The sequence below is a fragment of the Chrysochloris asiatica genome, unplaced genomic scaffold, assembly GCF_000296735.1.
Source record: "Chrysochloris asiatica unplaced genomic scaffold, ChrAsi1.0 scaffold00026, whole genome shotgun sequence".
Classification (NCBI taxonomy): Eukaryota; Metazoa; Chordata; class Mammalia; order Afrosoricida; family Chrysochloridae; genus Chrysochloris; species Chrysochloris asiatica.
In genome coordinates this window covers 3,319,085-3,342,726 of record NW_006408544.1, presented here as the reverse complement: position 1 = coordinate 3,342,726, position 23,642 = coordinate 3,319,085, and the positions used below count along the sequence as shown (strand labels likewise).

The 23,642-nt window shown below is 53.2% G+C and overlaps 1 protein-coding gene across 1 annotated transcript in view; it reads right to left on the bottom strand.

The window, feature by feature from the left end:
* Window positions 1–23,642, bottom strand: part of SZT2 (seizure threshold 2 homolog (mouse)) — a 57,812-nt gene that overhangs the window by 7,451 nt on the left and 26,719 nt on the right. The window contains exons 8-62 of the mRNA XM_006839841.1: window positions 23,078–23,288; window positions 22,685–22,855; window positions 22,049–22,283; window positions 21,720–21,849; window positions 20,770–20,912; window positions 20,421–20,573; window positions 20,178–20,292; window positions 19,761–19,978; window positions 19,446–19,661; window positions 19,018–19,096; window positions 18,693–18,787; window positions 18,284–18,452; window positions 18,022–18,136; window positions 17,826–17,936; window positions 17,439–17,609; window positions 17,216–17,310; window positions 16,889–17,012; window positions 16,308–16,472; window positions 16,012–16,216; window positions 15,642–15,757; window positions 15,275–15,521; window positions 14,234–14,375; window positions 13,994–14,086; window positions 13,758–13,836; window positions 13,361–13,654; window positions 13,113–13,254; window positions 12,874–12,981; window positions 12,725–12,788; window positions 12,296–12,481; window positions 11,801–11,968; window positions 11,640–11,709; window positions 11,468–11,539; window positions 11,094–11,295; window positions 9,994–10,093; window positions 9,146–9,275; window positions 7,621–7,773; window positions 7,436–7,538; window positions 7,254–7,359; window positions 7,066–7,177; window positions 6,294–6,412; window positions 6,017–6,181; window positions 5,672–5,756; window positions 5,361–5,525; window positions 5,100–5,267; window positions 3,615–3,748; window positions 3,093–3,259; window positions 2,884–2,981; window positions 2,670–2,802; window positions 2,024–2,154; window positions 1,815–1,915; window positions 1,565–1,741; window positions 1,108–1,375; window positions 945–1,024; window positions 719–844; window positions 417–616 (exon numbers count right to left, since the gene is read on the bottom strand). Coding sequence (XP_006839904.1) covers window positions 417–616; window positions 719–844; window positions 945–1,024; window positions 1,108–1,375; window positions 1,565–1,741; window positions 1,815–1,915; window positions 2,024–2,154; window positions 2,670–2,802; window positions 2,884–2,981; window positions 3,093–3,259; window positions 3,615–3,748; window positions 5,100–5,267; window positions 5,361–5,525; window positions 5,672–5,756; window positions 6,017–6,181; window positions 6,294–6,412; window positions 7,066–7,177; window positions 7,254–7,359; window positions 7,436–7,538; window positions 7,621–7,773; window positions 9,146–9,275; window positions 9,994–10,093; window positions 11,094–11,295; window positions 11,468–11,539; window positions 11,640–11,709; window positions 11,801–11,968; window positions 12,296–12,481; window positions 12,725–12,788; window positions 12,874–12,981; window positions 13,113–13,254; window positions 13,361–13,654; window positions 13,758–13,836; window positions 13,994–14,086; window positions 14,234–14,375; window positions 15,275–15,521; window positions 15,642–15,757; window positions 16,012–16,216; window positions 16,308–16,472; window positions 16,889–17,012; window positions 17,216–17,310; window positions 17,439–17,609; window positions 17,826–17,936; window positions 18,022–18,136; window positions 18,284–18,452; window positions 18,693–18,787; window positions 19,018–19,096; window positions 19,446–19,661; window positions 19,761–19,978; window positions 20,178–20,292; window positions 20,421–20,573; window positions 20,770–20,912; window positions 21,720–21,849; window positions 22,049–22,283; window positions 22,685–22,855; window positions 23,078–23,288 — 7,925 coding nt within the window. The remainder of the gene's footprint in view (window positions 1–416; window positions 617–718; window positions 845–944; window positions 1,025–1,107; window positions 1,376–1,564; window positions 1,742–1,814; window positions 1,916–2,023; window positions 2,155–2,669; window positions 2,803–2,883; window positions 2,982–3,092; window positions 3,260–3,614; window positions 3,749–5,099; window positions 5,268–5,360; window positions 5,526–5,671; window positions 5,757–6,016; window positions 6,182–6,293; window positions 6,413–7,065; window positions 7,178–7,253; window positions 7,360–7,435; window positions 7,539–7,620; window positions 7,774–9,145; window positions 9,276–9,993; window positions 10,094–11,093; window positions 11,296–11,467; window positions 11,540–11,639; window positions 11,710–11,800; window positions 11,969–12,295; window positions 12,482–12,724; window positions 12,789–12,873; window positions 12,982–13,112; window positions 13,255–13,360; window positions 13,655–13,757; window positions 13,837–13,993; window positions 14,087–14,233; window positions 14,376–15,274; window positions 15,522–15,641; window positions 15,758–16,011; window positions 16,217–16,307; window positions 16,473–16,888; window positions 17,013–17,215; window positions 17,311–17,438; window positions 17,610–17,825; window positions 17,937–18,021; window positions 18,137–18,283; window positions 18,453–18,692; window positions 18,788–19,017; window positions 19,097–19,445; window positions 19,662–19,760; window positions 19,979–20,177; window positions 20,293–20,420; window positions 20,574–20,769; window positions 20,913–21,719; window positions 21,850–22,048; window positions 22,284–22,684; window positions 22,856–23,077; window positions 23,289–23,642) is intronic.

Here is a 23,642-nt window from a genome sequence, read left to right as displayed (position 1 = left end):
CTAACTGAACAGGAAGTTTGTAAAGCCACAACTAGCTCCTCTAGTTAACAACTGGCTGTGGAGCAGCTAAGTGAGTGGACATGACCAATAAGCACAAGGACAGTGATGTGCAGAGGGCTGCTCCTCAGGCCAGGAACCACATACGGTCTCAGGAAACATCAAGGAGGATGGCCAGGGCAGGACTCCTTAAGGCCTGCTCCGAAAGCTTTGGAGCGGGTACAAGATTTATGTGTGGCTGTAGGAAGCACATTAACATACATAAGATGTAAGCAGACACAGCTCTGTGAGAGTGTGCACAGCTTTATGCACGTATGTGGGGGTGAGCTCCCTGGATGCATGAGGGCTGTGTGGAAGCGTTTAAGATCCTCATGCATGTGGTGCTAGTCTGGTGAGATGGGGGGGGCTCACCATCTCACCTGCGGGTAGGCGAGGGGGGCCGCAGGGGCACCAGCACAAAGCCTATGCTCTGCAGATACTGCACATACTGCTGCAGGAACGCCAAGCTCAGCTCCTTTAGCCACGGCTCCTCACGGACGCCTGGTGAAGGCGTATCGGAGGGTTCGCAGCTGGGGGTGGTCTCTCGGCTCCCAGATCCTGACTCGGGACGATGGCGCCGCTGTGGGAGTAGAGGTTATGGTAGGCTCTACCCACTGGGGGTGGGGGGCACTGCGGGGTCAAGGGAGATCCCATAGGAGAAATCAGAAATCTTGGACCTCACCTGTCCTTCAGGGGGCCCAGAAGTCTCTGGTGGCCCATGTAGCCAGGCAGCCGGGTCAAAGAGCAGGGCTGTAGCACAGTAATGCACCAGGCGAGACGACTGCTTCAGGGTCTCCAGCTCCCCTGCCTGAGTGGGTGGAAGAGTTAGCAGTAGAGCAGAAGACAAGGAAGGGCCACAGGATCCTCATGTAGGATGTGGGACAGGGGCACAGCTTAGGGTCACTCACACTGATGGGCATGCTGGCCGGGGCAGAACGCTGCTGCCAGGTTACAAACAGGTTTTCCATCTTCATCTGGCGCTCCAGCTCTGAGGGTCAGAGGCATTGGAATGGCCCCAGTAGCCTCAGACTCCTTCTCCGGCTCCTCCCTGCTGCCCAGCCCAGTGCCCACCTCTGCGCTCTGTCATCTTGATATCCAGGAACTGCTGCCCATGGAAGGTGACGGCATCAGGAACTCTGGGCACCAGACTGAGTGTGGAGCTGGGCCGGGTAGCTGTGATATCCCTCAAGGCCTCATCGAAGGGGAATGTGTCCAGGGGAAGGGGACCTCCACCACGTGAGGACCCACTCAGGCGGCCCTGCTCACGGCTCAGTGGGGGACTTGCACTCCGGATAAGGGTCTCGGCTTCCACAGTAGGCAGTAGAAATGGGTTTGGCTCCTGAGAAAAATGGAACGTCACAATGGGTTCCTCGCAGCCTTTGCCCTTAGGCCCTCTTAGGCCCTCTCATCTCCTGACGCCTTCTTTTAGACTGTCTTTCCACTCCTTCTGCCCTCTGTCTGTCCCCTCTCCCATTGTCAAGCTGGAACTTCCTTTAACTGACCCCTAGGGAGTCAGAGCAGTAGGCACCTTTTCATCTTGCACTGGGAAGTCCAACTGCCCATAGTGGTGGAACAGTCCAAGCTTCTGGCTCAGGAGGCAGAAGATGAGATGGGCCCGTGCGTTCTGCCACTGCACAAGGCGAACCAGCGCTCGGCCCAATGCCGCCCCCAGGTCTGGAGCCCAGTTGTAGGTCAGCAACTGTAGCTGGAGGTCAGGACTCAAGGTCAGTGAGATCACAGAGCCCCTTCCCCCCACCAGCCCCAGTCCTCACATATACCTTCTTGTCTACAACCTCCAGCAACAAGAGCCTCTGGCGGGGAGCATTCCGCCCTGAGCAACCATCACCTCCCGGCTCAAAGCGCTGCAAAGCTTTGGCAGCTACAGGGTGAGGAAAGTAGAAAATGGGGGCCTGGAGGCAGGGCTCCTAGACCCCACCCACCCCCTGCAGGACCAGAGACCACCCCATCCACCAGGTCAGGCCCTCACCCTGCTGAGTTGGTCTCCGCCACTGTGAGAAGCTCCTTCCCAGTAGCAGCAGATGCCGCTCAGCTGCTGGACAGGGAGTGGGGCCCAGCTGGCCATGGGAACAAGGACTGAAGAGCTCCGATTCTGAACCCCTATCAGGAAGGAGAAGAGCCCTGGTGGCACCATGTGTTAAGCACTGGCTACCAACCAAAAGGTCAGGGGGTCAAGCCCACCACAGGAGAAAGCTGAGGCAGTCTGCTTCCATAGAGGTAAGAGCCTCTTTTCTGTGTGTTTTGTGTACATTAAAAAAAAAAAAGGAATAGAAGTAAATAGTACTGATGGTGAAAGGAGGGGATTGTAATCATTGCAATGAAATAAAATATGGTTGGTTGAGTGTCAAATTGATGATTGGCCCTGTAAACTGTTACTCAATTCTCAATAAAAGTTTAGAAAAAAAGGAATTAAGAGGCTCAGTAATCCTATGGATACTCTGTTTATAGGGCGCTGTGAGTTGGAACCAACTGGACGGCAGTGGGGTTACTGGGAGGAAGGGGCACAGAGAAAGCCTCCCTGGCCCCAGCTTAGCCTCCAAGGATATGGTTTCCTTCAGGCCCAGCTTTTAGGAAGTCTGGAAGTCCCCTTCAGCCCCATGCGACCCCAAACTCACAAATGCTGTTCAAAGACTCGGACACTGGTGTCTCCAGCCATTGAGGTGACCAGAGTGGTAAACTCTGAGAGGATGGATGGAAGCAGGAACCGGGACACCATGTGGGTGGAGCTCCTAGACACAGAGGCACAACCTGGAAGGCAAGCAGAGAGGTCACTATGGGGTGGGGGACGGGCAGATAGGAAGGTGGTGGGAGAGGGAGCTGGGGTCTCACCAATCTGAACCATAAACTCCAGCCAGCGCTGAGTGATTCGAGCAAACACAGGATGAAGGTTTCCCACCTCGCCCTCTTCTAGCTGTGTTAACCGGCGTCTGCAGATACAGCAGGAGTATGGTAACCTCACATGCCCACACAACACGATGTATACACAAACCACCACCAGACACTGGGGACCTCACACACACACGCGCACGCATGTCTACCTTTGTCTCTGGGCTCCAGAATCTGGGCCTGGTGCCCGCTCACTTCCACCGGGAGTCCTAACGTTTTCAGTTTTGTGACGCCTCCGGCCCCGAGTGTCTTCTGGCCGATCCAGGACAATGTCATCAGTTGTTTTGGGGGAACCCAGATCCCCACATTCTGTTTTACTCTGGGGACAATGCAGTGAATGAGAAAGGGCAATTGGGAAGGGGAAAGGGGTGGGAGATGGAGTCATCATGGAACAGGAACTAGGCGTTGGAGGATTAGAGGCTTGAGTTTCAGTCATGAAGGCAGTTGTGGCCAGGTTATTTAACCTTGCTGAGCCTCAGCTTCCTCACTGGGCAAAGCCCTACTTAGCCTGCAGGTTTCAACAAGCACAGAAAACTTGCCATGATCTGTAAGTCCCTAAGGGGCACCACCATTTTACATATAAGGAGATCTATGGCAAGACCTACAGGGAACAGGGCAGTGCAGTGTAAAGGGCAGCTAAGAGGCAGGCAGGCAGGGAGAACCCTTCCCATTACCAGCATATCCCAGAAGCTGCGCCGGCCAGCTTTACTGGGGGGAGTTACAGGTTCCCCGGAGACAGGAGCAGGGGGAAACGTGCTGGTTTGGCCTGCAGGGCTCTTGGTTTCCAATGATCCACTCCTGAGACTTCCTGTGGAAACCAGACATTACAGATTCAGTCACTGACCATCAATCCCATTCTAGACAGTCTAGCCTCAAGACTGATCGAGTTGCTTGCCACTTACTCTATTAGTGAATGGCAGTATAAGTAGCTGGTAGCGGGTGGCTGGCTGTGTGTGTGCATCTGTGTTTGTGTGATAGGGCACTATCACTCTCGTGTGTACTTCTGCCAATGATGAAGCATACTGAAGCCCATAGACAACTGTGAAGATTGATTTCTGATGAGGCCTTCTATAGGAAGAAATACATGGAAGAGAGGGGACGTCAACAGACCAAGAGAATGAAAAAGGTGGGGCACACTAAAGGTTCCTCAGGGGAGAAGAAGTCAGCATGAGCAGGAGCCGTACCAGAAGCAAGGAGGAAACAGAAAGCAGACTGTGATCCTGGGCCTCACGTTAAACCAGCACTCAGACCTCACAATTCTATGGCAAGAGCAAGTCTCCAAAGAAACAGGAGCTTTTTCCTGATGCTCCCAGCACCCAAGAGGGGCCCCTGGTCACCTGATACACTGGCTGCAAGCACCTCATGGACAAAGACTGAGACGTATTCATTCCAGGGACCCCAGTGCCCGATACAGACACAGGCAGTACTTGATAACTGTATGTATTTGATGAACAAAAGTGGAGAGAAGTAGGTACAGGACCAGGAGTCAGAAGACCCACTGGGAGTGTGGTTGTTTAGGTGAAGGGAGGAACAGAGATGTACCCCACCGTGAGTATATTTCAGATAGGCTCCTATCGGGAGTTCCCTTGGGGTCAGAATAGGTTAAGCATCATTCTCTCATGAGAATTACTCTACACCATCCTACCCGCTAAATTCAATAAAATGCGATTGCTTTTATATACATAGTATCTCTCAAGTTGATCCTGCCTCCTGCCTTTGTTTAGGACCCATCGTCTCTCACCTGGACTCTTTAACAGACTGCTTACAGGCATCTTTCCTCTCGGTTTGCCCCACCCAACCCAACTCCTGCCCGGAGTTGGAGAATTGGAGTGGTCTTTCAACCACAGATCTACCTGACTGTATCAGCATCTTGCTCAACATCTGTCCGAGACTCCTCTAGTGTGGCTCTCCAGTTTCAGCTTGTTGGGCTCTGCCCCACCTTATATATACACTAGCCACAGTGGGCCGCTGCCTGCTCCTGGGCCGGTCGGTCATCCCTATGGAAGCCTGCTTGCCACTTACTCTCTTCTACACCCTGGCTCCAGGTTTCTTCCTCTTGAAGCCTTCCCTGAGTCCCACCTTTGTCCCTGTACCTGCTACACTGTCTTGCCTGGGTCTTGTCCTTCTCTGGACTCTGGGGACCCCTCTGTCCTGCATACCTGGGGTGGTATCCTCTCTACACAGCGGAGCTGGCAGCAGCCGCAGCTCCATGATGACATCAGCCAGGGCCTGGCGAGCTGCTCCTCGGAGCTTTTCCTCCAGCTGTACAATACTGATGTTTCCCTTTTCCCACACATCCAACCGAAGTCGGGGGCCCCCGTTCTGAGCTGGAAGAAAGAATGGGAGGGTGAGGGTGCCCCTAGATCTCACCCCTACCTTATATTAACCGAATGGCGTGCTCTCTAGCACAACTACCCCACCTGGAGAGTTGTTGAGCACAACTGGGCAGCGCGTAACCTGGGTCAGTTGCTCAAATTCCTCCTCTTGCAGTGGGTCTGGGGGCCCAAGAGAAGTCGGGGGCCACGATGCCAGTGATATGGGAGTCCCTCCCTCATCCACAAAGGCTAGAGTGATGCAGGCGACTCCTGGGCAGGAAAATCCAGAGGCAGGCTCAGCCCCAGGACTTCAGAGTCTCCTCAGCTGCAAGGCTGGGAGAGGCCCTCTCAGACACAAGACAGAAAAAGACTTCCCCACACCGGATAGTGCCATGGGCCTGGGCCCTGCTCTGTACCTTTGCCCCCAGTGCCCTGTCCACCAGGCTTGTTGTACAAGTAGATGTCCAAGTCTGGGAGGCTGCCCTGTGGTGGGAATGGATGCTGGGAAGAGAACAGCCACAGAGTACAAAGATGAGACCAGTGGACCACCACCAACTACAACCAAGGGATGAGAGCGAGCCTTCCGTGGTGTGTGTGCATCCGCAGCAGGGAGTGGAGCGCACGCAGGTCATAGGGCACCCCAAGAAGACACATGGGTGCGTACAAGTCCTTGGGCAAAAGTGTACCTGGGAGTTATCTGTAGGAAAGCCAGTCACACAGGAAGAGGGGTATGAGAGATGGGAGAGGTGAGTAGATCTCACCTGGAAGTGGTTCTGGCTGTTGCTGTCTGTGTACTTGGGAGAGTGGAGGAAGATGAGCAAGTTCTGCCGCAGGTACCAGGCTAGGGCAGGAAGCCAGGGCCTGCAGGAGCAGGGTAGGGCCAGATGCAGCACCTCAGAGGGGAGGCTCCCAGGGGGCTGGATGAACTGTGGAGAATGGGAAGAGGTTGTCTGAGCTGATAGCCAATGTTCCAGCCTCGACTGTCCTGGCACCTGTGGCTGAGCCTTGCAAAGATGCGTGGTCTGGGAGGGAGTTTACCTCCACATCAGCTGGTGTCAGCTTGCAGTTCCGAACAAGCATGACCGTGATTACATCCAGGGTAGCTTCATCCAGGCGCCGACGCAGAACCCGCACTAGTTCATCTGTGATCTCGGGACCTGACAAAGCCACATTGAGAAGGTGGGGACACTGGCAGAGGATCGAGCTACCACGTGCATCAGCCCTTACCACCCCCCTCCTCCCCACATGCTGGAGACAGCGTTATGAGGACCAGCTCCAGAGCAGCTGGCACTGGGTTCTCTGGCCAGCCTACTCGCTGAGTGAGTGTGGACACATGGATTCTACTCTCAAAGCCTCAGTGCCTCTGACCACAAAATGAGAATAAACACACCCACCTGACAGGTTCAGTGTAAGGATGAAAAGAGAAGCTATGTAACAGTCTTAACCCAAGATCTGATACACATTAAAGGAAACCACAGATACTAGCCTACTGGATACCTCATGCTTAACAGATCCAAACCTGAACCCAGCTTCTTCACCTGAAGCCCAGGTGATTGGGACACCATTGAGCCACCCAGGCACCAAACCGAATGGTTCCTCTTCCCCAAGGTGCATTTCAATCAGCTACATATCCTACACTAGACATCACAGACGTCTGTCCTTGCCCATCCAGCACCTACTTGAGAAGAGGCCAGAATATAGTGTGAACTAGAGAAGGGGCCCCAGACAGAGAAAAGAGTAAGAGGAGCTGTCAGAGGACTTTAGAACCTCACCTGGTCAACCCCCAATACCTCTTCCTTGCAGCCCTTACCTGCCTGCCCTACACCATGCACCAGCAGCTGGATGTGTCTGTCCACTTGGCCCACAGGGCGAGCAGCATCCGAACTGCGGCTGGCAGCCACGTCCAGGGGGGAACGAGGACCCTACAGGGAAAATATGGTCATGGCCCACTCTAGGGAGCAAAGCAGGAGGCCATGAGGGAATGGGAGCAATACATGCCGAGGCTTCCTCAGGGCAGATGGGCTCCTGGCTCCGGGACAAAGCGAGAGAGCGGGGTCCAACATCACCTTCCCATGGCCGGTCACTGCAGGATGTCTCCAGGAGGCTGAGAGAAAGCAGCAAGGTCTTTGTACAGGCTTCCACACACGCCACCCATGATTCCCCACCCAGGACCCACATACCGAAGGTAGTACACAGCCTGTGTTGCTCGCTCCTGATAGACAAACATATTCTTCCGGTTCACCACTGAGAAGGCATTGAGCACAGAGCGTAGGGCCTGGATGGCTGCGGGAATACCATAAGCTCAGGACACTCCCTGCACCCAACTCACTCCTCCACCTGCCCGCTCCTCATGCCAATCACATACCCCGAGACACCCCCATGCTAGGCCCCATCTTGAGGCGCGAATGGACTCGGATCACAGTTCCCCACACCACATCACAGGAGAAATGACCAGGGACAAACTGCATTGTGGCTGCAAGGTATCCTCGGGGCGCACAGTTCTCATCAGCAGCATAATCTGGGGGGAAGGGAGAACAAGGATCAGAAAAGGACACACTATCCTCCCAAATACTCACCTCTACATGGGCCCACTCGCCCACCCCCTCATTCCTGGCTTGCTATTTGTGTCCTGACTTGGTTACACACATCAGGAAAGAAGACTGGGTTCTGAGTCTTGGAGGGACAGCTATCCCAAAGAACAGAGGGTGGTGTGGTGGTACACAAAGCCAGTGCCTTGCGCTAGCTTTCCTAGGTTTCCAGGTTGACAAGGAATCACCCAGTAGGTCAGAGTTGGCAATGTGGTTTCCCACCGACACTACTGTCACGTGAGAGCAGTCTACAGGACTCCCAGGAGGCTGCAGTTTCTGTGCCATGATGGGATTCTGGTTGCTAAGGGTTTCAGGGAAACCATATGGAGAGACTGAAAGGAGGAAGGGCAGTATTCTGCCTGGTCTCACATCTTAGGCTACAGGAAGTCATCTTGAAGTTAAAGCGCTTGGCTGTCCTAGCTCATCTTCAATTTGCAAAAGATGCCTTCGAAACCATGGGACGTCCACTAATTACAGGGATCCTGCTCTGATATGGAGAACATTCCAGGATGTGCTGAGAGATGCTCTCTCGTGGAAATGTTAAAAACGTGCTTCCACAGACTTGCTGAGAATGCGAAAAATAAGAACTGGTCTGATTTTTAATTGTAAACCCAGGGAAAACTGCAATTGTAAACCCATGTCACTACATGATGCACCTCTTCCTCCACAAGCTTAGGGAGTTAGAGGTCACAGGAATAAGAGAAGAAAAGTGGGTAGAAGGGTCAAGACTTCAGTTATCATTATCATGTGTTCCTTTACCATGACAAAAAAAAAAATCCCAAATGGGTCCTGTGTTGATTTAGTGGGACAGCCAACCAGAGAGCAAACCTTTCTGCTGCACATCTCACTTCACCCCCACTACCGCCAGCCCCCTCAATGATCTTTCCTCTCCTATAACCTTCAACCTCTCCCTCTCCACTGCTTCTTTACCCGTGGAACACAAACATGTGCAAATCTCCACATCTTAAAATTCCTTCCTCGCCCCCACATCTCCTGCTAGTTTGAGCCGTATCTATTTTCTCTCTCTCTCCACTGCCAAGCGACTTGAGAGAAGTTATTCTCTGATCCAACTAGCATGCTTTCCCTGCCTAGTTTCAGCTGGCTACGAATTCCATCTCGCCACTGAAACTGCTTTTACTAAAGGTGCTGATGAACTTGCAACAGCCCGATCCAGTGATCCTTTCCTGTCCAAGTCCTCCTCCTTCTCACCGCATTCCTTGGCATGGATGCCCTCAGCTTCTCACCGGAGTACTGGATGAGAGAAAGGGCAACGACACCGTCGGCTATAGGGTGGGGCCTCACCATCGCTGGGCAGTGGCAGCTGCTGACGGGAATGGAAGGGGGTCTCACTGCGCCACAAATCTTCTTCGCTTTCAGCCACCAGAAGAGAGTTACACACATGACTGTCATGAAGGTCCTGAAGAAGTAGTCGCTGAGGGGAGGAGGAGTATGGCTATCAAGGAACTGATGCTAGCAGTTGGGGTGAGTAAAATACCCATCATTACTAGGGGGTTAAAGGTCATCAAAAACATCAGCAATCCCTGGGAAATCAGAGATGGATGGTGTCCCACCATTACAGAGCTCAGGGCTCTGAGAGAACCCCAGTTAGGAACACTTGTTTCTCCTCTTTGCCCTCCTGTTTACCACCTTTCTGTCTCAGTTTAAAAAAATCACTTCTTTCAAGAAACCTTTCCTGATAATTTGGTCAGATCCTTGTTTTATGCTCAGAATATAGTCTCTACTTTATAGAATTCTTCACAATTGTAGGTGAATTACATTTGTGTAATTTTGTTGTTACAGTGTCTCTCTTTCACTCTACCAAGTTCCACAAAGTCTGTTTCCCTCTGCCTTGCTCCCTTTTCTCTTCCCAAAGCCTGGCACAAAGCAGTGAACTGCAGGTACTGGTGCACTGAGACACCATGAGGGTAACTAACTCGCTGTAACTGGGAGTGGGCTGTGGAGAATTCCACCAATTTCAGGGAACCGGAAGAAAAATAGTGCATTCCACTATCTGGGGGTGGAAGAAAACATCCCATAGTTGCTGTGGAGTCTGAGATGGACCTCATAGCCTACGAAGGTAAGTTCCTGAATCTCCTTCACCTGAGCAGAATCTCTATGCCCAGAGAGCCCTGTCCCCACTTGCTCCTCACCTGGTTGACCTCCCTGCAGATTTCCCCAACTCGCCTCACTAGGAGCTGCTGCAGGTGGCGACACTCGGCGCCTGGCCCTCCGTCCTCCCGTATCATGCTCCTGGGGAAAGAAGAATGGAGCAGTGCAGAGCGAGTTGTATGTGGCATAAAGGGGGTGGGGGAGGGCGGTCATAGGAGCTGTGGCTAAGAGAAATCATGCAAAGGATGTAGGATTACACAAAGGGAAGTAAACCTGATTGAAAATGTGAAAAAAGGAATACTCAGGAGTAAAATTCTGGAAGCCTAGACTCTGTGGCCGCCTCCTCAGCTCCCAGGCGGGTACCATGCAGTTTGCCTCTTTATACTCAGATCTTCTTGTCAGAATGGTTGGCCTCCCTACCATCAACACCAGCCTGCTGAGCAGCAGTATTTAACTGGGTTCTAGAGTTGAATGACGGCTCTGTCGCTAACTATGGTCTTGGGTGGGTATTTAATTCACCTGTGCTTAAATTTCTTCAGCTAAACAATGAAGATAATAATACTCGTAGAACTGTTACAAGGATTAAATGAACCGATCCATATAAAACACTTAGAATACAGCATCTGCTAATGTTATTGGTTGTTATTGGTGTTCCAGTTGGTTCTAACTCATAGTGACCTTGTAAGGGGTTTCCGAGGCTGTAAATCGTTATGGAAGCAGAAAGCCTCATGTTTTTCATGAGGAACAGCTGGTAGATTTGAACTGCTGACCTTGGGGTTAGCAGCCCAGCTAGTAATCCAGAGCTATTATTACTGTTACTACTACTCTTTAAAGGAGCTCTGGTAGTGTAGGGGTTATGAATTGGGCTGCTAATCTCACGGTCAATAGTTCAAAACAACCAGCTGTTCTGTGGGAGAAAGATGAGGCTTTCTGCTCCTGTAAAGATTTACAGCCTCGGAAACCCTGTACAGGGTCGCTATGGGTCGGTTCCGACTCCACGGCACATAACAACAACAACAAACTACTCCTTATTTCCGTATAGCAACTTCTGAAGTTGCCCTGAACTGTTGTTATGTGCCGTTAAATCCTGCTTTCAACAATACTGGGGATAGATGTGCAAACAGCCCTGGCATCTACTTACCGTGCATGGGCATAGACTTCCACACGATCTTGTAGTACCCGGACGATGAGCCAGAAGTCAGGCAGGGACGGTCCGGGGAGGCCTGACAGTAAAGGCTGTGGAGGTGCTGATCCAGGTGGGGTTCTCAGTGTGAACGAGACCTTCTCCCCAAGGGCTTCAGAGGGACCCTCGCTGTCTGAGCCGCTGCTGCCACCATCATATCCTGTTGTCCAATGTGCTGAAACTCAGTACTATCCTCAGGCTCCTATGAGCCTCTCAGGGCATCAGGTCTCGAGGGTCCCTCCCCGCAGATGAGCATCTCTACCCCTGCCTAGACCTTCCCCCGCACAGCCCTGACTCTACTTTCCCCAGCTTAAACTCCCGTCCAAGCTTACCTAGGTGGTCTGAGTCCACACTGCCCTGACTGGACAGGAGGCTTAGTCCCCGGCTGGGCCCCGAATGGCTCTCTGGAGACAGAAGGCAAATGGCTGGAGCCTCACACAGGGCCAGGAATCGACGAGTTCCTGGTCCTGAGCCCCCGACCTCATGGTTGGAGTTCTCTCTTACCTCCCTGCGGCAGGCTGGGCAGGCTGATGAGAGCAGGGCCCTCAGAATCCTCTGGACTGGCTGTCAGGGCCTGAAGGACAGAAATCTTAGCTGAGGTAGGCCAACCTGGAACACCCAACAACCAGTACCTCCGTTCCCAGGTCAGTGCCCCAAACACTCACCTCCCCTTCGACGCCTTCAGTCCTATCCTCATGGTTGTGCCAATCCCAGGCCACTGGAGGCAGCTCCCCACGGGACCCAGCTGGCTGTTGGCCAGCTGCCACAAAGAAGAAGCCACTGTCAGTGTCCTCAAGAAGAACATGGCCAGGAAGGTGGAGGCGGCGGAACTCCTGGGGAGCAGGAAGCATGATCAGAGCTTTGGCGGCAGCAGCCCTCCATACATGTGGCACTCTCATGCTTGCTCATTAAACCCCCAACTACCTGGTGCACCAGATGCTACCGTCCCCACAGCTCAGGGGCCTAAGGAAAGGGTCAGTGACTTGGCCAAGGTCCCACAGGCCCTCTGACTGGAGAGAAGCTGGGTCTCACACCACTGAGTTGGACTACCGGGTACAGGGGTGAGGAGGCAGGTAGGAGGGATTTCTATGGACTCAGTGTCTTCCAGACCCACGCCTGGAGTCTCAAGGTGATCATGGGATGTTCTGAGGGCAGCTTACCTCCTTGAATTGTGTGAGGGAGCGCTCTGGCCCAAACACAAAACTCAGTGGCAAAGTTTGGCGAAGGCAGGTGGAGCGCCCCGGAGAGCTATGAATGTGGGCAGCTGCACGGTGCAGGGCAGGGCTCTGGGGGATACCCCCTCTGCGCAGTGCTGCCACCATCTCATCTTCCAGCAACCAGCGGATCTAGAGGCAGAGGGCAACCCAGAACATGGCAAAAGGCAGAGGACGTAGGAGAGCACCCTCAAGGAGGGTACCTTTCTTACTACTGTGCTTCCGGGGCATCACCTCACTCCCAGACTAGGAGATACTTTCTCTCACAGACTGAAGAAGGCCTCATTTCAATCCTAGAGCCACTTGGATAATGGAAAGGGTCCAGGCGTAGTGCTGTGGGGCTGTGACTTAGGCTGGGCTAGGGAAGGCTCTCACCTCACTCATGGTGGTCTCAATCGCCAGCCTGTGAGGTGTGGCCAAGTTGGACAGTCCTGGGTGCCTAATTGAAAGAAAGGTGTAAGACACTGGTTTTCTGAAAACAAAACAAGGAAGCAAGATGCTGTGCGAGAGATGTGAGAAAGTACCTCTCTTCTCCTGGAGGTGGCAGTGGTGGTCCCAGACCATCATCTGACCTTAAAGATGATGGTTGCCCGGGAGATCGTGGGAATGAAGCACTACTCTCAGAAGTTGACCTGAACAGGGTGCGAGCAAAGGTCATCACTCCCTTCTTGGAGCCCAAATGCCTTGGATTTCTTTAATGAACCTCCTAACCCAACAAAGTCCCAGACCACCCTTCTCACCCCCGTCAAACTTGCTGTCATACCGGTGGTGCTGAGGGTCCGAGGGCGGGGGAAGTTCCACTTCTAGGGGCAAGGTCAGTACAAAGACATCCAGAGTGACACTGAGGTCCCTCAAGGGAACTCGGCCTCCAATGGGGGGGCCCTCCAGACTGGAAAGCACTTGGCCTGGGAGAGGGGAAAGGTAGGGGTTGCTGAAGGCCCCAGGCTGGCACAGATTCTCAGTTCTCAGTTCTGAAGACTGATACCCCCTGGGCAGCCCCATGGCCCTCACCCAGGCAGGTGGGCAGGCTGCACACGGGCACCGAGCTGTGCTGTCCACGCAGCCTCATGGAGCACGTGAGGTGTAAGAAGAGTGGTGGCAGATCATGCATGAATGTCTCGGGCCCAGTGGGCGAGTCGCCCCCCAGAACACTGAAGGAGTCCTCATCAGCGTTCACAGTGTCTGCATCTGACAGCGAGGTGGAGTCCAGCCCAGCAGGCCCCAGGTCTGGTTCGCGACTCTCACAGTACTCCACCTCCAGCTCTGGATCACTCTCAGTGACCACACAGCAGGCAGATGTGTCTCCTAGAGACACACACATCAGGTGGGTCAGTGGGAGCCCAGCCATGAAGCCCCTGAATCCCAGCTTGACACAGCCTTCCCCCCCTCTGCTCCCTTGCTCACATACCTTCTTCTCCTATCAGCTCAGCCTCTGAAAACTCCAAGTCACTGACTTTTCTGTCTACTGTATCCTGGGGGCCCTCATCCTGACCAACAACAAAAAAAGATAGTTTACCTCAAGGTAGGACAGAAGCCACATCTAGGCCTCAAGGAACTGATACTAAGATTTAAGATGATCCAGGTGGGCTGAGAGAGGTGCCAAAGGGGCAAAGGGGTGGGGGAAGAAAGGAAGAAAGCACTCACCTCTCGCCTGCCGGTTGGAGGGCAATAGAAGAAGTAGTGAGGGTTGGAGGGCACTGTGCGGAAGTGGAGACGGCTGATCTCCAAGAACTTTTCCTTCATGGGGGTCAAAAGAAGGCTGTGTCAGCCAGCCTCAAAGTAAGACACTCCCATGCCCCCAAACAGGACACCTACACACCCCAACTCAGGAGAGAACCATCAACCTGCACAAAGCAGGACTCTACCCTCTCCCAAGCTGCCCACCTGGACGAGGCTATGAAGGGCATCATGTGCCTGTCCTCTGAGCTGGCAGACGTCTGTCAGACAGATCTCTGGGCCAGGGTCTGGCTGGCCAAGGACACGAGTGCTTTGGAACTCAGGCTCACTGAAGTCCTCAGTCTCTATGCTGAGTGGTCAGAGTGGAGGGCATTGAATTAAGATCAACCAAGTGCCAGAGCAGCCCATTTCCTACTAGTCCATGCCTGTCCTTGTCTCTCAGAAGGGTGCACAGCACACACCACGGGAAGCAGAGGGCAGGGGGACCAACCTACACATTTCTTACAGGCTAGATATTTCTGTGAAACAAAGCAATGAATCAGGATGACTCCTAGTTTGCTGGCTTGGACTGCTGGGTGGAGGGTAATATTGTTCACCATGAATGGGGAACACAGGTGGAAAAACAAGGTTTAACAGGAAGAAGATACATTCATTTTGGAGATATACAGATGGAGGCAGGAAGGCAGTGGGATGATTTACGGTTCAAGAGAGGGAACCGAGATAGAGTTCTAATCTGAGAGTCATCAGCACACCCATCCCTCAGATTCTTCTGTTTCCCTTGTGTAATACAATGCTGATGGTGACAAATACCGGTCTGTCTGCTTGCTTGCTTTCTCCCTCCCTCTGTCCCACCTTTAACAGGGATGTGTGGAATCCCTAAACTGCGCTGGGGGCTCAGTAGTGAGCAAAATACACACCATTCATGCCCCTATGAAACTCACAGATTGGTGGTGGGGGGAGGGGAATTGTTACTGGGACTGTCCTGGGAACACGCCTCTACTTTCTCCATGTGCAACTTGGATCTCCTACCTCAACCCAGCTCCATATCCCACACCAAGACAGGAGGGAGACTGCTGCCAGGGCAAGTGGGAGAAGCAGCTTTGCGGGAGGGGGGGGGGAGAGCCAGAAAGTCAGGGACAAAACTTTAGAGTTTCTCTGACACTTCGGTACTACCTGGCACAGCTAGTTCCCTGGTCTGGAAGGTTTGTCTATGTGTCCCTTTATACGTCATTTCAGTACACTCCTCACCTGGACTCAGAAGCTAGAACAGCTCTCTCCCGAGGCTCGGGGCCCTCCTCCATGCTGCTGCTGAAGGGTCCAGGGCTGAGAGGACCAGGGCTTGGGGGCGCGTGAGGCAAGCCCCAGGTGTGGCCACACAGTGTGAGCAGGAAGGGGGTGATGTCCACCTCTTGGAGCAGCTCTTCACAGGCATCCACTGCTGTCAGCAGGTCCTGGGAGGTCACGCTTTGTGCTTGCTGCAAGCTCCGGAACAACCCTAGCCGAAATGGAAGGGGCCCTGAACAGCGTCTCTAGCCCCCACCCCTGTAATCCCTCCATCTCTTTCCCCTTAAGTCCACTCCTCCCCGAAGCTCCCTCACATGGTCTTCCTGCTCACCACGGACATAGCATCGCTGTGCGTGCTCCTGCAGCAGGGCACAGTGGTTGGCTGCCTCCTTGTACCTGGGCTCCATCCAGGCTGAGGATGGGGATGAATGGTCGAGGAACTGAGTTCTACGCACAGTAGGGAAAAACAGACAGCTCAGACTCGTCAGGCACCCACTCAAATGGGTCATCTGGATTCGTATCAAATGCACTTACAAGCCAGCTTTCAACCGATTTGCCTATAAATGCTCAGCGAAGAGTTGGCTGGACATGGCTGAGAAGCTGAGTTCCCGCCACTAACAGTCAACCTGTCTGCTCATGCCAGCTAGTACACCTGAGCTTTGTTGGGGGGCCCTGGCTAAGGTCAACATTGGAGCACTCACCGGAAGCTGAGATCTCGGGGTACCGGAGGAGGCTGCATGCCAACCATTTGCTCTCTTAGTGCTTCAAGGGAACAGCTATAGATATAGACAGGACACCTGGTCCTGGGCCCATCTGCACCCTCGGTTTGGGGAGGCTGACGCCCAGTATCGGCCTGTAAACCCTGAATGAAGGGTGGGCTCAGCTCTCCTGGAGTCTGGACATTGTCTGTGGGCAAGAGGTATCACATGGTCTCAAATCCTTTCTTTGGTCCCCACTCCCAGTCCCTTCACTGAGTGCAATGACTCAGCTGCCTTACCACTGGCTGGGGTTACACTGAGGATGGGAACCTGGGACTTTGCAGTCCTGACCCCAGCTCCTCCCAGATCTCTGAGGCCAGGGGTCATACTCCAATCTCCACACTTAGGCCTTGTCTCCTCCTGAGAGGGTCCCTCCAAGCCATAGGCAGCCAGGCGCTGGGCATCTGAATAGGAAAAGAGACATAAACCCAAGCTGTCTGGTGGGCCAGTGAGGGACTTTAAAGCGTTTGTAACTGAGGAGTTTGTAACTGCTGTTGAAAGAAGTACAGCCAGAATGCTCCTTAGAAGGGAAGATGGTAAGACTTTGTCTCACGTACTTTGGACATGTCATTAAGAGGGACTAGTCCCTAGAGAAGGGCATCATACTTGGCAGATGGTCAGCAAAACAGAGGAAGACCCTCAATGGGATGGACTGACAAAGAGGCTGCAACAATTGTCTGAAACACAGGAAAGGTTGTGAGGATGGCACAGTACCAAGCAGTGTTTCATTCTGTTGTACACAGGGTCGCTATGAGTCGGAACCAATTCGACAGCATCTAACATACAACTTAGGGTAGTGAGAAAGGTGAGCGATTGGTACCTGTGAAGGTAGCGGGGAGAAATGTCAGAAATACATGCTGGGGGGTCACAAGTCTTGCATAGCAGCGCCATTGAAGGGGCTGGGCAGGAATGAGAGACTTGAGTGATTCTGGAGAAGCCACACTCTGTAAGAGAGAAACAAACTCAGAGCCATTGGTAAGGGAATGTCCAACCCCTTTTCTGTCTCAGAATCCAACCTTAGTTACACCGTGAAGGAAAATGACAGGAGACATTCAATATCAAGGGTAACGGAAGGCTGGAGCGTGAATATAGAGCGATGAATGGAGGTCAGTATGAAAAGGGCTCCAAGAGCAGAACCTGTGCTGACCAGGATGGTAAGAGCTGAGTCTCCGGTGGCCGGGGCACTGCTGACAACTTGATCGTTCAGGACTCCTCGGCTCCCCATTGGTAGTCCCTCTGGACCTACAATGTACAGTGGGGCCAGATATGATGGACGAGGGCAAAACTCAAAGGCAGAAACCATTGTGGTGGGGAGAAGGGAACCGGGCTAGAATCTGATATCAGAAAAGAGGTGGGGCGCTCCAGCTTACCTGAACCTTGGCAAGTCCGTCGCTGTATCTCACTCAAGAAGGCAGCCTGGTGAGCAGCGGTCAGTGGGATCTCCCGGTCACTCAGCTCCTGCCCCAGGCAGCTGTGCAGCAGGCACAGCACCATGTCGTTGGCGGGACAGGGCCCCTCGGCGAGAGGAACACCCTCTGGCTCTGCCCGACACACACTCTGCTCAGCACCAAGCGCCTCCTGCTGCCCGCTGCTCCCGACTCAGCCCTGGCCAGCCAAGCCTCTCCTTCAGCCTCACACCTTCCTCCTGTCCCATCACTCACTAGTTCATTGGCTGACTCATTTGCTCACTATTCTTCAATTGCCCCAGGCTTGCTGGCCTATTAAATGTGAAGTTAAGTGGGAAAAAGTTTACCCACCTCGGGAAAGCAGAAGGAAGAACATCTGGAGTTGTTGGCATTGTGGCAACAAACCCATGAGGTCAAAATGGAAAGGGATCTCAACACAGGCATCTCCTCCCTGGTCCAATCCTAGGAGAACAGGAAAGAAGCCAAGATGCGTGGTGCCTTCTCCCTCCCCGCCATCTTCCTGCTCCATGCCACCTTCCCCACTCACCATTTGAGGCCCTTGGCTCCGGGGGCAGAGGACCCCAGTCCTTGCTCTGACATAGCTGTATCAGATATTCAAAGCTCAGCATGGAGCCTATGCAGGCGGCATCCCGTGGGTGGAGCTAAAGGGTGAACATAAGAGGTCAGGAGTTAGCCCCAACTTCAAGGAAGCCCCCAAATGGTAACCAACAGAGGTTCAGAGGGACAAGGACACCCACACCCCAGGCTGGGTGCGGTACTCCAAAGGTGAAGGCTTTGCAATCACTCACAGCCTGAGGGATCTCCAAGTATGTCAAGCCCTGGAGGTGCTTCCAGCTTTCGGGGCCAGGGCCCACACGACCATACTGTGGCTCCACCCAAACCTCTGTGACCAGATTGAGCTCGGAGTCTCCCTCCAGAGCCTCCACCTCTACGTCATTGTCATCATCTGTTGAGAAACTAAAGACGAAAAGTTCTGAGCTGGGGGAGAGAGAGTCCAGTCCACAACCTCATGGCAGGAAGCCAACCCCTTGAAGGAGAGGAGGAGGCAGGCCCAGAAGAGAGCCACAGTGTAACAAATACTGCCCCCAGCTCGGGGATCAAGATCATCTCATGAAAGGGAAAGAGAATTGGATCAGAGGGACAGTGGGGAGGAGGGGGAATCTGGAGAGGCAGATCTCAGGAAGGGCCAGGACGCACCTGTCCTTGGTGGAGGTAGAATGTGGGGGGAAAAGGATGTACTGGACAAGACAGGTGTGTTTCTCTTCAGCTGCAGCCTGCCCGGGTGGCTCATTCTGTGGGTAAGACGGGAGATTTGGGGCAAACTCCAGCCAATAAAGAAATCTGGCCTGGTCTTGCCCCATCCCCAGGACTTGTCTTGGGACTGGTGTCTGGCCTTGGATGCTCTGACCACATGGTCCCTATGAGGTAGACACTCCACTAGTCCCAACTCGGCTCAGAGGTGAGTGTCCCTGTAATGATCACAGGCCTGGGTGAGGAGGTTATCAGAAACTGCGGCACATACCTGAATTGGGAGCTCCAGGACCATGTTGATGATCCCCTCCCCACTGCAAGCAAAGTGGAACCCTTCTGACAGGCGGACTCTGAAGGCCAGGGGAGGGGTGAGATATGATGAAGGAAGGAGAGAGCCATCAGAGTACAGCCTCCTTTTCACCCCTGCTTCCATCCCTACTTCCTAGCACCTTGCAAACAGCCTAGTCTTCTGGAGGTCCTGCTCAGACCACTGGCCCCTCACAACAGATTCAATGAGCACCAGAGAACAGAATAAATCAACTAGGGAGTGAGCAGGAGGGACAGGCAGTAGTGTGTACTCTTTGCTCCGCAGCAGTGACGGAATGGGGACTCAGAGGGAAAGGAAATATCTCCAAACCTGGAGCCTGCATGCTCTCTCTCTACCTATCCCAAGTAGTCTGAAGGGCTGAGGAGACGTACTCCGTGAGAATGGAGAGCAGCTGGGCGATGGCACTGAGGGGCAGCGAGGGGGCCAGCCCTGACGGGACACTCCAGACCCAGCGCTGATGGTACAGGTAGCGGGACAGGGATGCTAAGCTGGAGGAGGCTGAACGGCCTGACACTAAGGGCAGTGGTCCAGGTGGCTCCAGCGTCAGCAAGAAAGGTGCCCGGTAATCCAGGGGGAGCTTCTCATACCTGGAAAATCAGGACAACTCATCAGCTGATCTCTTCAGCATCAGCTAAACAACACTGCTCCACACATCCAGAGTCCCCATCTCCACTCTCTCTACCAACCTGATGAGAAGCTTGTCCAGGGGTTTATGTAGGACCACGAGGCAGGGCCGGTCCGACAGAGCCTGCTGCGGTCCCAGCATGGGGGGTGACTTGGAGGGAGAGCTGCCCCCACCAAAGCCCCCCAGCCCTTTTCGTTTCACTTTGGGTGTTGGCTCCTTACTCTGTACTCGGTGGGGGAAACGTAACTGCAGGATCTCTTCCTGCAAGTCTGACACAATCTGTAAAGAAAACAGGATCAGACTCTCTTACTCCTATCTCCTGCATGGTCTGGGATAAGGGGCCCACAAACAGGGTGAGAGTTCGCCAAGTCTGATTGGTCTGGGTGATCATCTCTCTACCAGGCCTGGCCCTGTGGGTCTGTGCAGAGGAAGTTAGTCTACACTCCTTGGTTGAGGAGTTTGGCAGGGTCCAGCCTACCTTGTGCCGGGCCTGTGCTGGTGTGCCGATGGGAAATCCCAGGCGAAGAACCATACATGGGGCCTTGGAAATGATGCGGACCATGTAGAAGGAGGAAGGGGGCTGGTCTGGGGCACTGGAGACAAGTGGGAGTGAGTAAGCATCCAAAGTTAAAAGTTGCTGGGTTGAGGTGGTGTCTGGGGTTAGAGGAAGAGGAAGGGGATGAGGTGGTGGGGGAAAGTGAGGGGTCATCATGCTGCCCACCTGGAAAGCAGTTTGACATAAGAATAGCCCTCTACTAGCACAAAGCTGCTCCAGTCCCGAAGCAGAGAGGTTAGTGAGGAGTGGGCTATCCTGCACTGGATGGTACTGTAGCGTCCGTTGCTGCCCGGGGTGTGCAAGTGCTTGGGGATTGGCCTGAAAATGGGGAGGACGAGTTGAGATCAGACAAAGGAGCAGGAAGACTAAGAGAGACCACAGTTTCTTCTTTGGCTTTTCCAAGGTTGGTAAGGGCTTTTCTGCTGGTACGTATTTCCTGCCTCTCTTTCCTATCATTCCCTGAGTCCTCACCCCTGCTCCTCGATCCCAGCTATGACCCAAGAAGGATACCCACGTATCGTGCTCCAGGACAAGCACCAGGCGATGCATGTGCAGCCAACGCTGCCATGAGTTAGCATCCATGGACAGCACTGGCTTCCAGTAGGCAGCAAACTGGGCATGGGATGAGTCTGAGCCACTGTGCTGAAGGGAGAGCACCTGGGGACAGAAGGACAGATCTATAGGAACATTCATGGAAAACAAACACATACCCTCGAAAAAGTCAACAAAACCTCAGGCTGACTCAGATCAGAGGTCAGATATGGTTGTAGTGTCGGCTGAAGAAACAGGCAGCCCAGCATGGGGCAGAGGTAAAAAGCTGCCTCCAGTATAAAGGCTAGATAAGGATGACTGAATGCAGGAGACAGGGAATCCTTTAGAGCTTTGAAGCTGAATCCAGGCAAAAGATGGCACTTGCCTGGCTTACATCACTAACTTCAAAAGGAAAGCGGCTCAGTGAGGGCTAGACCTCGTGATGAGAGCCACTACACACCAGCATAAGCCACCTAAAGTCAGTGCTAGACAGCTGTGAACAGAGCGTGAGGAACACACAGGACAAAACAAAGCTATGGTCTTCAGGAAACTCAAAGTCCGCAGGTGCTGGTGGCTGGCAGTGGTTAGCAACAGGTGAAGGTGGGGGTAGAAGAGGTCAGAGTGTGCCAAGTGGAGACGAGGTGAAGAGACTCATGGTCTCGTCTGCTGGGCTACCATCACCCTAGCAGTCTGCAAGTTGTAACCTGGGAGTGCCGTAGGCTACTGAGGACAGCCTCTCTCTACAGATTCTTTTCTCCAGGGACTTGGGAGCAGGGAGAAGAGATGCTCTTGAGGCTAATGCTTACGGTTCTGGGTTGGGCACCTCAGAGTTGGGAAGGAAAAAAATAGAAGGTGGTTCTGGGCTCCAAAAGCTGTGTTAATCCAAGTCCAAGGAAGAACTGAGGACAATGAGCCCCAGAGTCACTCACTCACCGGGGTGGTGGAGCCAGGAGGGATGTAGAAGAGTGGTACTCCGCTCTTGGTGCTGTCAGGAAGTGTGAAATGCTCGGGGACGGAGGAGAAGGACTGAAGGTGGGCTAGCATCTGGTCCGTCTGGTTGATGCTATGGAACAAGGGTCAACCATAAGTCATGGTGGACATACACTGATTGGCAAGCGTGCACAGAAAGGATGCTTCAGAGGAACATGAAACCCTGGACACAAGTCTTGTGCTCTAAGAGACTCTTCTCAGCTTCCAGCTTTGCCAGTCTGTTCCTCCAAACCAAGGTGGCCATCACTCAATGAGTGGGGGCCCCCGCTCACCTCTGCAGAGTGTTCCAGAAGCGCCGGATGACATGGGTGCGATAAAGGGAGCGAATAGGCTGCCTCAGAGCGCAGGATACGTCATGCAGAATGTCATAGCCACCTTCCATGGTCACTTCCACCCGCGTTCCTCGAGGACCCTCAGGCTCCAGGGGCCAGGGCGCTGCAGCCACGTACTCAATGCGCATGTTATGCTTCCATAGCAGCACCAGTTTCACCTCCAACTGGGAGCCTCCTGCAGGGAGCAGAAGGGATGCAGAGAGGAAGAAGGCAAAGGACTCCAGGCCTGGAACTAAGTGCTAGCTGAAACCATCACCTAGTTCCTACATCTCTAGCTTGGCCTAAGGTTCCAAGCACAGTTCCACAGATTTCAGGATCAGAGCCTGCTAACCGACACAACAGCAGTGTAAAGAAAGAATAACCTGAAAACAGGATACCACATTACCCTCTGGTGACTCACCTTGGCCAGAGGAGATGGAACTGGGAGGCCAAGTGCTAAGGGAACTCAAAATTGATTTATCTCAACGGCAAGCACTTTCCCCTGTGGTCCACGTGTGCCTCCGCTTTGTTCAGCAGGTCGTTCCTGAACAAATTCTTAGTGACTTCTGATATATATCAGCACCTAAAGACCCTTACCTTTGGCCAGTGTGAGCTCTCGGACACTATAGCCCTCTCGAAGCCGTACAGACACAGTGCTGACCAAGTCAGCGGGCACCTCCTTCTCAGTGTGCTTCTTCCGACGCAGGGCCAAGGCAGGGTTACTGCTGGCAGAGACCAGGTGCTCATTAAATAGGCGGTGCTGAGAGCCTAGAAGACCAGTGAGGATGGAAAAGGGAAAATGTTATTAGTCAGCTGACAGATATACAGGAGGAGAGGACTATAATGAAATCATGGGGAATAACACTATTAATGTGTTCCAGTTGTACTTTCAGCTCTCCAGGGGACCCAACCCTAGCTATTTCCTGCATAATTTCTCAGGCACATTCTATGCTCCCTCCCATCCTACATTCCACCCATCCTGCCTCTCACCACAGTAATATTCAGGATTCAGGGCTTCCCCACTGCGGAGGAAGGAGTAGAGGAGGAATGCCCGGTGGTAGACGGTCAGACCCAGGTTGCCTGGCTCAGGCTCAGGACAAGTAGACAGGTAGGAGCCAAATGTTGCCATTGCGATGAACTTCATCAATTCCACATTGGGCACATGGCCAAAACTGCAGTCATAAGAGTAAACTCCTCCTACCTGAAAAAAGCGAGCAATTGGACATCTACCTCCAAGAGAAGAATTGGAGAAGGAAGTAGGTAGAAAAGGAAGGGACTGGGCTGTGTGGCTGCCGTAGAAAGGGAAGTGGACCAGTATTCTCCCAGCTGCAGACCACTGTTCTGCAACTTTGCTTCCTTGTGTCCTTCTGTCTATAGCCCATGTTATTTGGCCACACCATTCTGAGTTTCTTTCTCAATACCAAATACCAACCTTCCCCCATTCACAACAGATTTTGGCACTATTTTGATATTTGCTCACTGGCTTCCTGTCATCATCCTGAGAGACTTCAAGATCTCTAATAAAGTGCTTTGCAAACCTTAGTGTTCATACAAA